This window comes from Alligator sinensis, unplaced genomic scaffold (genome assembly GCF_000455745.1).
Source record: "Alligator sinensis unplaced genomic scaffold, ASM45574v1 scaffold1390_1, whole genome shotgun sequence".
In the NCBI taxonomy this organism is placed as follows: Eukaryota; Metazoa; Chordata; order Crocodylia; family Alligatoridae; genus Alligator; species Alligator sinensis.
In genome coordinates, this window is record NW_005843439.1 from 35552 (window position 1) to 48778 (window position 13227).

General features: G+C 45.1%; 1 protein-coding gene across 3 annotated transcripts in view; it reads right to left on the minus strand.

Moving 5' to 3' along the window:
* The window catches only part of LRRC38 (leucine rich repeat containing 38), a 111066-nt gene that overhangs the window by 11797 nt on the left and 86042 nt on the right, over positions 1–13227 (minus strand). The window contains exon 1 of one of the 3 annotated variants that reach the window (XM_025195229.1): positions 12136–12886. The exons of the other annotated variants lie outside the window; for them this stretch is intronic. Within the exon in view, the coding sequence (XP_025051014.1) occupies positions 12136–12886 (751 nt within the window). Of the gene's footprint in view, positions 1–12135; positions 12887–13227 lie in introns of those variants that run through there. 3 annotated transcript variants of the gene reach the window in all.

A 13227-nucleotide genomic window follows, 5' to 3' on the forward strand; every position in this document is an offset into this window, starting at 1 on the left:
CAGCAGTCCTGCAGGTCTTCCAGCAAGTCTATGCTGTGTCTCTGCTGAGCCTGGGTGCACCCTAGAGAAGCATCCGTGCCCCCTCAGCCCTGCTTTTCATGTGCCAAATCCTGGGCATCAGACAATGTAGTCACCTGAGTGACCAAATGGGCACAGCCGAGAGCAAGCGGGAGCAGTGCTGGGCATATGTTTGGCAGAGCCACCGTTGCTTCACTTGTAGGACCTGCTGCATGTGGGGCAGGGCATACTTTTTGGTTGCCCTCCTGGCTTAGCGCAAGTGCGATGCAAATGTGCCCTTTGTCCCTGGGAATAGCTCAGACTCGTGCTGTGCACATAACATGCAAGCAAGGCAAAATGTGAAGTAGGGAGAAGGACTCGGGCCCAATCCCGAAAAACCTATGGGGTGTTACTGATGTTGGTGGGAAGCGGGGTGCAGCTCTGGTCTGTTCCCCAAGTGACATTCGCAGTTTTCATGTCACTTCGGGAAGCAAACGCTGCAAATAGAGGAGAGTCTGCTTTGCAGCAAGCTGCAGAGAGTAGGTCCTGCTGCGAGAATTAGAGGACACCATAGTGAGGTGGAGCCCAATTACAACGCAAGCAAACAAGGCTCCTCTGCAGATTCCCACCCCGGGGCTGGAAATCTAGGTCACGCTCTCAGGCGAGCCAGAGTACATTGGAATTTTCTATTTGCTTTATTTTCTGACATGACAGTGTGCAAGTTTTTGCAGGGCTCTTAATCATGGGAACGAATAGGTGGCAATGGGTAAAGCAGGACCTCGGATCAAAGAGAAGCTGGCACAGAGACCTAGCTAGCTTCCACCCACTCTGCATACGCACCTTCTGTGTGCGACAGGAAGGAAAAAGACTCCATAGGGTGCTAAAATTGTGCTGGCAGTAACCGGACTTGACTGCCATGCTCAGTGGCAATAGGAGCCAGTGGGTGAGAGGCTATTTATGGTCCCGTTCACATTAGTGAGTTAACTTGGATTGTGGATGTTGCGGGCTGTTGCAAAGCCTCTGAACGTCAGTGGGAGTTTCCTTCAAGGGGCCTTTTGTTTGTAGCTGGAGCAAAAATAATAGCCATGTCTCTAATGACACATGGGGCTCCTCCCACCAAAGCTAACACAATTGCCTCAGCAGCGATTGCCGAGAGGTAATAAGCCTTACATGAAAATGTAAAGGAACTGATTTTCTTCATACATCTCCCTAAATTCCCATTTTAGATTGGCATCGCACACAATGCTGTTTCATCGCCACAACACTGTTCTTGGAGAAGGCCCCGTCTTGTATCATCTAGATCTACCCAGTATCCTGCTCTACTACATGCAGGTCATGCAGGGCAAAAGGGGCTCTGTGGATGAAGGCAGGGCAGGGGATCTTGCTGCCGAGTGGTCAGCATTAATTACAATCACTATTCTGCTGGCAGGTACGACGCTGCACAGCATGACTTCCCAGCAGCTCTCTCCTTGTCCAACCCACTAAGGTCAGAAGACAGAAGGATAAGTTATCTTAAGGATAAGTTATCTCTTATAAGTTGAGCTCCCAGCCTGTGAACACATCTTGGTCACTCAAATAAGCTTTGTGCTTCCCTGACTAATCTATATTACATCACAGAAAAGAGTACAAGGCAGTAGCATAACTAGGACGGATGCTTGGGAAGCAATCCCATGCCACCTTGCGGTGGGGAAAGAAGTCATTGCTGCTTCCATATGTGGCAGCTGCTCTCGGTGCCCAGTCGTGTCATCACGCCTCTGGTACAAGGGACAGAGTTAATCCTGTGCTGCAGCTGCTTCATATCAGCTTAAATAATAGGAAGCAGCCACATGGCTCTCCTCATCCCCACAGCGCATTCCCCAGCAGAGAAGCCTCCCAGTACAGGGCCAGTGCCATCAGCTCTGCGCTGCCTCCATGGGGGCCCCTCCATCCTCCAGATACAAGCCTATGGGGGAAAGCCTGAGGAGGAAGGGGGCATAAACCCCTGGGATTATGAACTCTTGTTGCAATGGGCCAAGATGGAAATGAGAGAAGTCCTAAGGATTTCCCTACCTTGTGCGAAATGCTGCTCCAACCCCAGACAACCCCTGAATGGAGAAGATGGCAACCTGACTCGTCCAGGCCTGAACCTGCCCAGGCACCAGGACAAATCTATACTAGGACCCCTCTAGGCTCCCCAGACTGGTTGGTAGCCAGACTGCAATGGCAAATACGGCTACTCACATCCAAGACCATGCTCTCTGACAGGGTCTAGAGATCCCACTGAATCTGCAAGCCCGCTCATCACCCCCCCCCCCCCCCCCCCCCCCAGTGGTGATGGCTGCAGTACAACACACCCCTAGACACCTAGACTGCACCATTTCCTATGCATTCATTATTCGTGGTGCCGTTGAAATAACAAAGCACATTCGATAATTGAGAAGATCAAGATACCACAGCTAACCTGACTGGTGTGGTTATATAACCCAAAGCGCCAGCTTTACATATGGGTCATGAAGACTCAGCTCTTCTGTGACAAGGTGTAGGGGGAAGGCTGGTGGTGGGGAAAACAGGACCTTCTCTAGTAAGACGAGCGTTGCTGGTTCATTCCCCAGTGCACTGTAATCCCTGTCAGAAGACAAGCTGTACTGAGTTGGTAGCATTGGTCTAGGGATGCGCACCAGAAAAGTGTATTCTTTGCACCTGCGGCAGTCATCCCACGCTAAGAAACAGCGCTGAACAGATCCCAGTTACATTCGGCTCCATCACAGGAACAGCATCCACACAGACAGGCACAACCGACAAGTATCTGGTCAGCAATCACAGGCGCTATTTAAGATTTTAGAAATTTTACTACTTGGACTAGTAGATTTTGCTTCAAGAAAACATACCTTGACTCTTAGGCACACTTCCCAACTAACAAGACAAGTTGGAGAAACCTAGCGCTTGAGTGGAGCCTCTTCTGAAAATGCCAGAGCCTTAAGAAAACCATCCTATAAAGTATACTAGACAAATTAGGCATTCTGTAGTTTGACTTTTTATTTTCTTCATTTGTTTTGAACTATCCTGTTCAGTTGCATAGAGCAGTGGTTGCCAGCCTTGGTAAACCTAGCACCCCTTGGGAAGTTCTAGATCTCAGCTTGCACTCATTAATGACTATAGCAAAATAGTCGAACAAATCTTGCATTGCGAAAAACTTAGAAAGACCGTAACAGGCCAGAGTGGTCTTCCCACTGTGGATTCCTATTTGAAATTTATGGGCGTAATCTTGTGAAGCCTACGTGGGTGTTTGCACTGCTAACATTGCATGGCGTCCCACCCCTTTAAAAGCCACCCTGGATGAGAATCACTGGCAGAGAGAATTCTATTCCTTCCAAGTATTTTTTTCTGTACAGCACAGTTAATCTCAAGTGGTCCTCCAAAGGATGCTCATATACAAATATTTACCATCACTTTTACTGGCTGCCAGTTAACACCAGGCATATAGCAGCAGTACTGTACAGCAGATACAAACTGTCCTTTGAATACTGAACGCAGTTGTAAAAAGGAAGCTAAAATCACTGCAAATATTGCACTGAGTTCTGTTTTCACTACCCCTGGGTTTGCTAACTTGTAGAAGGTATTAGGAGCATTTGAATATTCTTCTCCAATTTTTCTGGAAAAATAAAATGAACATCTGCCCCCAGGGTGACATTTTAGCTGTTCTCTGAAGTTACAAAATGAAGTTTATAAAGCCTTGCAAAGTTTAAGTGGATCATGTTATCCCTTAGATAGTATTCTGCCTCCACTTATATTTCCCTGTCTTCTACTTAAATACAGTCGCAATTGTCTTAGCTGTATTAATAAAGCAGTGAGAGAGACATCAGCTTTGGAGAGATGGAATTCCATGGGAAACCTGCCTACAGCTACCAAAAAATAAGAAAAAATAAAAGGCAAAAAAAAGAAAGAATCAAAATCTGAGCACCTAAAAAAACCAACTTAATTCTTTCTTTCTTAAAAAAAAAAAGATGCAAGAACCCATAATTCTCCTTGACTTCAGTTTGCCTCAGATTAGGGCTGAAAGTGCTTCACTATTTAAATAGGGGCTTGTTTTTGAAAATGTTGGCCTAAGTGGATTTGTGAAGTAGAAATTACCAAAGTTATCCTGACAGCCTCAGGAAAAAAGGAAGAAACTAGTGAAAACCAGCGGCCATCAGATTGTTTTACAGCAAGACAATCAGGATTCACTGTTTTTACAAACTGGTGCAGGGGGCATGCAAAAGACTCGCTTCTTTTTGAAGTAACGGCTTCTGCAACAGCCTAAAAGCTTCTGAATGAGCAAGATGTACTGGAGCTTTTAATTCGTTTCCTGGCTCCTGTTATGTTCTGCGCTAGCAATATGTCTGCACATTCAGCGATGCCGGATGAAGAGCTGTGCTGGGGCAATGTCTCAGGACTCTTCCAGGGTGAGTCTGGTTTAATTCTGACATCCACTGTTAAGGCTGCTCTGTGTGTACCACGGAAACATGGATCGGTGCTTAATATGAAGAAGGGAGGACTGCACATGAAGGCTGACAGTTTCACTGACCTTCTACATAAGTAGAAGGTTAAATGAAACGTGTGCCTTTCTTTATGACACGCTTTGAAATGAACGCTTACTGTTTTCAACGAGTTCATTAGGGCCACTGATGTCAGCATGGCCAATTTGGCCCTTGGCTGCAAGAATTTACAAGGAAAATAAATTAAAGCTTGCTGCTTTAGGCTAAGCACCTCAATGCGGTTGTCTCATGATCCTTTGGGCTAAGGACAGAAATTACACCTAAACCGGTGTAAGTGATCGGAAAACTGCTCAAATCTGTAACACAACAGAAGTTCAATGCACATAAACCACTTTCAAAATGTCCAAAACTTGTTTAAGATAAACCTGGATGGTTTCAGGCTTAAGTAGTATCAGACTTAACTGATTTAGGTTAAATCAGTTTATTGAACTTCTGTCCCAGACCCCCTATAGATTCAAGTTAACTCACAGTCTTTCAGCATACCAGGATGCTTTGCACCTCCCCTGCAAACCCCCCTCCTCCCCCACCACAGGGTGAACAAGATAGCCTTGGCCCAACCTGCCTGCCCCAGCTAAGCAGAGAGGCATACACTAGCTTCTGGCCTGGGTCACTGCAGGCATGGGCAGCATTTCCAAAATCAATAGTGAATGTCTGTTCACTTGCTTATTGGTTCAATCCATGGCTGACTGGTGCCTCCTGAGACCAGGGGGGTCCCCCAGCGGCCAATCACCGACCAGACCAGCGGCAAAACTGGAAGTGCACTTCTGCTGGCACTGCCAGTATCACAGCTGGTGCTTCCAAGGGCTGCACAGCCGATCTCAGCGGGTGCACGTGCCCTACGTGCCGCCAGCGGTTCAATCTACACAGCCCAAACTAACCTGCAAAGACTGAATTGATTCAGCCTCGGGCTTTTTGACTGTCTGTACATAACCTTCACTCCAGTTTACCAAGCCATCAGTATCAAGCTGCTGTCTCTCTTGCTCCAGTGACATTGTTCCATCCCTGGAATCGGACTTTAGCTTCCTGCACCCCATTCAGAGGCCTCCCTCCACAAAGCTGCCTACAATGTCATCCTACCTACTCATTTTTTTCTTCTCCCTTTCTCATTGCCACTTTCCTTTCAAAACTTTTTCTGCAGATGATTTTTATCTATCCGTCTAATCATGGAAGTCCTGATGACAGCTCAGCCGGCTATATATCTGCAGCAATGTGAACCTAATACTTTAGAGTTTATTAAGGTCAAGTGCCATTCCTGCACATGCAAAAGAGCAACAGCTGACTCAACAAGTGCCTGGCGAAGGAGACGCGGACATGGCTCCAGCTGTAGCTTTTGTGTTTTCACATGGGATCTCCTGCCATCAATGGCATTCCTTTCAACAATTTTCAGAGGGAACCAGAGAGCTCAGATTCTCCTATTACCTCAACTCAGGAGACAGTCCTCTCCCTCAACCATGTAAATGCTAATCCTATTGATTTCCTACATATGTAACCATCACACTACAATCTGTCAGGAACTCTGTGACTGACAGACATCGTGGGCCTCTTAAAAATACGATCAACCCATATTGTTTTGCTAGTAGCCCCTCTCAGGCACTGGTTTCTGTTAAAGTGATGCAAGCATCGTATAGCTCCATAGCTGGAACGTTTCAATAAATAAAACATTGAAACTTTTTGTTCCTCTAAATTTGGGAAGGCCCTTCATTGGAACATGTATTACCTAACGACAGGATGATAATGACCATGTTGTTGTCACTACTTTTAAATGGTAGAATGGCTGCTTTTTGCAATACTGTTACATCATAGTGGCTTTCTGACCCTCACTGGGCAAGCTTTTCCTAAGACACAAAATGAGAGAGAGTGTGAAAGCAGGGCAAGATGATGGAAAGGAGACACCATAGTCACACTTCAAGAACTACTTAAACTCTAATTAAAAGCAATGTTAAAAATGCATTAGCCATTAGCAAACAAGGTCATGCTCACAGCTACCTAAAGCATGTCCATGGAAGGTATAAAACAGAAACAGAGACCTCTACAAAGCACTTAAATTAATATGCCACCACAGGCTACTTGAATTCTGCCCAGTACTGGCATTTTTCTCCATGCACTGTCTATATTTAAGATAGGGGGAAGTCAGGAGTGTACTAGAGTAGATTTTCCTTATACAACTGTACAACTTACATTGTACCACTATACAACTTACTACTGTGAATGAGTGCCCTTCCCCCAAGTTTTATCCCCAGAAAGCTGTTCAGATTTAAGGACTAAAATTGCAAGACCCCAAACTGCAATCCATAAGCAGGTGCCTTTGAAAACAGCAAGTTGTAGGATAAGCCTGGAATTTGAAATAATAGCAGTGGGAGAACAACATTAGGAAGTGTAGGCAAGAGGCAATATGTGCATTTTCAGCTGAGATGGGACAGGAGACAGACAGCAGATGAGGTCTGGGAAAACAGGAAGGCTGTTTCAGATAGCAGGAGCAGCTGGGTTGTATTTTTTATGGCATTAGTAGCCCTGCCTGAAGCAGCAAATACTAGAAATATCAGGAAATAAGCTTTGGATGAAATCCTGGTGCCACTGAATGCAATGGCCACACTTCCTTTGGCTTCGGTGCATCTGTAATTTCCCCTTGTATTCTTAAGATCTCTTCTACACCCCTAGCAGACTTGGATGGTTGGAATACAGATCCCAAAGTTTTGCAAATCAAGTCTCCAAACATGCTTGCATTTATTCAGCATTAACTCACACTTCCAAACAGCACATTTCTTACATTGCATCTCCCAAGTTCCTTGGAAAACTTCAAGTATATGCTCTTCCTCTCACTTTTGATAAATCAGTTTAACCTTCAAATTCCCGGTCTCTCATCCTTCAAAGATAGGATACTATTTATTTCAGAGCATGGGTGCCCGTGTGTGTGTGTGTGTGTACATACACATGGAGAGGGATGTTCAGCAGAACTGTTATGTAAAAGACTATCTTTTCTGTACAGAAGCACATTGCAAAATAAAATTCCTTAATATCTTTAGTATCTGGCCCCTTGCAATGTGCAGCAGATATCTCAGTGGTTCTGCAGTCCCGTAAAATGCATTTTACCTGCATGCAGTTAACTTGAAGAAAGCTTAAAAACCAGGGTGAATTTCGTCTGTGGTTTGGACAGCACTTTTCAGATTCTTTCAGGAAGAAAAACTTGCTATACAACACCATTCATTTATTTTTAAACAAGAATATAGTTCCTTTGACAATTTGATTCATTGACTGGAGAAATTCCAATGGCAAAACGTACATTTGGTTTTGAAGCATGATGGAAATTCAAGATTTTTTTTAACCTTTTCACAATGCTGGAAGAGGAATCAACAGCCTTCGGCTTGAAGCACAAACCTTTATATGCAGCTTCTGTTACAAGTCTGTTTGCAATGTAGCATGTGAGAAGCAACACTTATTACCAAGGGATGCTTTATTTAAAATATGGGTTGGATGAATAAATGCTGGGAGCTGTAAAATGACTCAAATCCCAGCTGGTTATATGAAGAAACAGAACTGGATGTGCAAAAAGCAGCACAGCTGGGGAAAAGCTTCCCAACCAAACAGTTGGAGACAGGTCAGCACTGACTGCAAGTTCACAGACTTTCTACCTTAAATAAGAATTCAGGGAAAATGGACATGGGTTTTGCAAAATGCCGTGGGTTGGATTATTGTTAAGACATGGGCCACCAATTTATCCAGACATCTGGATTGCACAAGTAGAGGGTTTGGGGGATGAATTGTTCTAGGGTTTAAAACTACGTGTATGGTGACTACAATCTGTGTGTTTCGTTTTTGTTAAACCCTATCCATCAGGCATCTGGTTTATATAATTAAAATCCAAGGCAGCTGGATCAGGATCCCCCTTACTGAAGCACCAAAGTTCAGAGATAGAGTAGCCGGTGGGCTAAATAAATGGTTCCAGTTGGAGTCACTTTATTTGACAGAAGAGGCAGAGCCCATTAAAATGAGACTCTGCAAAATGCTCTTTAAGCACATGATCAAAAGAAATTTACAGTCTGAAGCCATCCTGATGTTTCTCCTTCCCAGCCTCTCCTTCCTTTTTCTCTGCCAGCTCTAACCTTTAAAATGGTCACCATACTCCACAGTCATATCTGAAAGCTGCAGTCCTAGGTCTAGAATCTCTCACTAGTGCAAGTTAGTCCTATGGGTGTTACACTAGCTACCGAATATCAGGAGTGTATCCTCTTCCTATCCTGGCAGGCCTTCTCCTCTCCCAGTCCACCATATCACACCTCAAGCTGGTTTTGAGCCTAGCAGAGATGGCCACTACATTAGCCAAAGCTTTATACCACCTTTGCAATGCTTTGTGGCCAACGCTGTTGCATAAAATGTTGTAGGTCTCTGATAATTCAGTTCACCTGTATTTCAATGTATTCCCTTTCCCCCCACACCTGAACGTTGAATGTAAGGTATCTGGTGGTTTCAAGCTTGAGACTTTATAGAACTATCCCTTGTCAGCCTGCATTGCTAAATCACAGCCTGTTCTCATTGACCCTTAAGTAGATGTAATCACCAATCATCCTAGCTTTCCCCATTAATACACACCAGCAAGTGCAAACAGTGGAGTTGCTACAGAACCAGAAAGGGAATGTGTGCTGCAGAATTCATTCTTTTATTTTGAACTCTGGAAGTTCACCCTGCCTCTTCCACTTTTACACTGTCTCCAGGCATCATGCTGGCTGCCCTACTTCTCTTGACATGCTCAAAGCAAAAACACTTTAATGTGTCTCCAGACATCCAGAAGCATATCACAAAGTCAATTAGTCTGAATACTAAATATCCAGGTGGAGTGCAGTTTTTCCTGCTACCCTGCAGAGTCATTTCCGGCTGTAATGCTATCAGAGAAGTTAATCAGAATGTGGCTTTGACGACCAGACACATAAAGTGATAAAGCATCTGATGTCAAATGCCTAGCACTTAGCATTGTTAATTACACTGTGAAAAGCAGGTGGAAAATGCTGCTAAATCAGAATAGCAACATGCTATTTTTATACCTACATTGCCTAAGAAAGTGATAGAGTGATGTTGCTGCCATGATAGTAAAAAATCCTTGCTTCTCCCATAAGGAAGTGATGGCAGAAGTTGAAAAGCACTGGAGAATCATGTTCAGTCTCACTCAAGATTCACAAAGCAATGCTCCCACTTTGCAGCTCGGTTTTTGCTTGCACATCCTTAAATAAGGTCTTTATACTTTAACTGAAGAGACAGCAAGTGCATCTACATGTGCATTAATGTGCTTTAGTTAATGTGCATTAAATCCAGTATCTTCACGGTGAGGTACTAGGAAATTGCGCATTAGCTTGTCTTAATGAGCATTAACTAAGAGCATGTTTTAAGTGACACTTAATGTGCATTGAAATAGGCTAATGTGCATTAAAGTGCATGTGTAGATGCACCCAGCCTGTACTTCTAAGGGTATTTGAGTCCTGATCCTGCAAGCCCTTCTGCTTATATGCTGTCATGAGTAAAGCTATTAACCCTCTGTTTGCAGGATTGAGGTATAGGGATGCGGGGAAACAACTGCAAAAAGAACCAGTTTGAACTTCTGCCCAAAGATAAATCAAAGTGAATCTTTTGAGGCTTGGAAGAAACTAGTGAATACTTTTAGTTACTTGGTCAGCATTTCTGTTTCCTTGATTCACCTGGGCATTAAAGTGGTCCCAATTAGATATTGTCCGAGGGCATACCTTGCTGGGATGATATCAGGAAGCACTGGAAATGCTATGAGAAATCTGGATCCCTTGGGATTTCCAGGCCAAACAAGCTTGGAGTTGAAATGAGCTTAGAAAATAGGCATAAGAACAATGCCAGGTGAGAGGAGAAAGGAGGCAACTCTGCTGAAAGAGGATGGGACAGGACACAAGCTGGGGTTGAGGGCACAAGGCCTGACCAGAATTGGTTTGGATATGAGGGCAAGGTAGGTCAGAATGACTGGGGAAGTCCTGGGTCAGAAAAAGAGGTGGGAGAAACCAACACTTTCTAACAGGGAAAGGTTTAGGGAGCGAAGTTTAAATGCAGCTCGGACAAGATCTTGGGATGAAGGTTCAGCTGGGAACCTGGGCTGGGGGAGAGGGACAATAGATGGAGTCTGGGCTTGCATGTAGGGGGAAGACGGGCCTGAGTTTGACTTGGAGACAGCATAAGAGGTCACAGGTCTGCACGTTTTCAACTAAGAAACAAACCAAAACTGGGCATGATACAGGAAGAAGGATTAAGGTGTGACTTAAACATGGTGAAAGGGTTGGGGCAAAGTGGGGCCTATTGAGTGGTTATATAACCTCCCCCCGCCCAACACACACACACACCTTTTTTTTTTTGAAAATCAGTTGTTCCCCAAAACAACATCCTTTTGTTTCAGCAGAGAGTACATAATGCACAGAAAAAGCCACCCAAGGTCAGACACCCAAGGGCAGGGACATAAGCTATTACAGCCTCACTGGTGATGATGAGAATTAAAAAAAATGAAGCTACTGAAATTGGTTTCTTAGCTCACATCGTCTTTTCCTTCTTCTGCCTCTGCCAATCCAGGGAACACAGTGGAGCTGTTTCGGCAATGGGGCCCCACCACTGTCCTCTTCCTCCAGTCCTCAAGCCCCAGTCTTTTATCATCCCAGCCCCTTCCCTAATCAAACACAGTCCTACTCAGACACAGACCCTGCAGCTCCGATCTCACAAAGGTGTTACTTCACGCACCGAGAGCTGCTCTGTGACCTCCCATGCTCCCGGCAGTTTGCCTTTCACTGCCAGCTGGGTGGCTCAGTGGCAAAAGTTTATGACCTGGTGCTTGTAGGGAGCCATGAACTGTGCTGTGATCTCCAGCTAAAGCTTGTCAGATTAAGAGGAGAGTTGAGGAGGGCGTCTCGAAGCCTGCACGCGACAGTCTTAATACTATTTCAGTGCATGCCAGTCCAACTCCCCAGACCGTGTCCCCTGCACTTTGGGGTGTTCCAGAACCAAACTGCCTGAGGATCCAAATTTTGTAGCTTGAGCCAATGTCTAAATTGGCTTCTCAGACTATAAACGATGTTATTTTCATGAGCAACATCAGCAGCTAACCTGATGTCAGAGATCTGTCTGCTGCCTACCAAAAGCAAATAACCCCAAGGAAAGGATCAACCACAGTGGTTTAAAATAGGGAGCACGGACTGAAGCTTCCTGTGCTGTTTTATAGATGAGCAAGGCAGAGTCAAATCCGTTTCTCTCAGTGTGCTGGCATGAAATGTTCATCCCTTAAAGGGACTTATTAGGGGAAATCTATTTATTCACCTGAAAGAAGCCAAGGTCTGGAAGAGAATCAGCATTGGCTCACCCCATGTGAAAAGGCTCCTTCTCTCCCTGATTAGTGCCCGAGCCAAACTCACACATTATTAGGTCCTACATTTTTGGGGGGGGCCAGGTAGGAATGTTGTTGCTATAAGAAACCAGCTTTGTTTTACTAGACTTACTGGTGTCAAACATGTAATTGTGGATGGACCAAAACCCACCATTTGGGTCACTGCAGGCAACACACCCAGACAGATAATCTGACCCGCAGGAACAGTATGTGCGCGCACACACACACACACACCCCTTTTAGCCTTACCTTTCTGAAGCTTGGATGCATTCTCCTGTATCCAGCTGAAGAGGTTGGCAAAGTCACAGTCGCAGATCCAAGGGTTGCCCTCCAGGCGTATAATCCGAAGAGATGGAAGACCTTCCAGGGCAGCCACGCTGAGGGTCTGCAAGTTATTGTCATTCAGCTCTAGCACTTGGAGCTGCTCCAGGTTCTCAAAAGCAGCCTCATCAACATCCACCAGATTATTGTTCCCGAGGCTTAATTTGATCAGCTTTTCTGCCGACCTGAATATCCCGGCATCGAGCTGCGTTAAATTATTGTAGCTTAAGTCTAAAAAAACCAGCTTTGTGGAGCTGCTGAAAGTCCCCTCTTCTATGGAGGTGATGGAATTATTGCTGAAGTCCAAGTAGATCAGATCTCCATAAAAGATAAAGAAATCAGATGGTATATCCTGAATGTTGTTATCCGCTATGAGAAGTTTCCGTACATCCAGGGGAAACGGGCTAGGGACCCTGGGGAGTCCTTGATCTCTGCAGTCGATAGTGTGGTAGTCCATACAGCTACACACAGGAGGGCAGAAGTGCCCCAAGGGTAAGAAGAGCAGGCAGACAAAGAGAGAAGGTGGCAGAAGGAAGAAGGGACAGCATGGCCACATCGTCAAGGATTTGAAATCTATGATGATGAGCACCACTGCTAGGAGAAAGACATTTTGCTCAGCTGAGTAGCAATGCCTGGTACTTGTGTGTGTGGTTGTATCCAAGAGATCACATATCATCATAGATCAGATAGCAGCAGACTTGTGCGGGGGGAGGGAGAGGGGGATGGAGGGAGAGGGGGAGGGAGGTAAGTGTGAGGATTTACACTGTCAGGGAATTGAAATAGCGTAGAGCACAGGGGACAGAGGAAGGACTGGGCAAATACACGGCGTTTTACAGACTCCTTTGTTCTTTTTTTTTTTTGCAGGTTAAAGAAGCAAAGAGCCTGTCTTTTGCTGGAATTGGCAGCAAAGGCACAGGGAGATCGGAGCTCCCCCGCAACTCTGCCAGCAACAGTTTATGTTTAAGTAGCCGTTCAGGTAATACGCCCTGATGCTGTCAGGTGTTTTATTTCCTCCCGCAG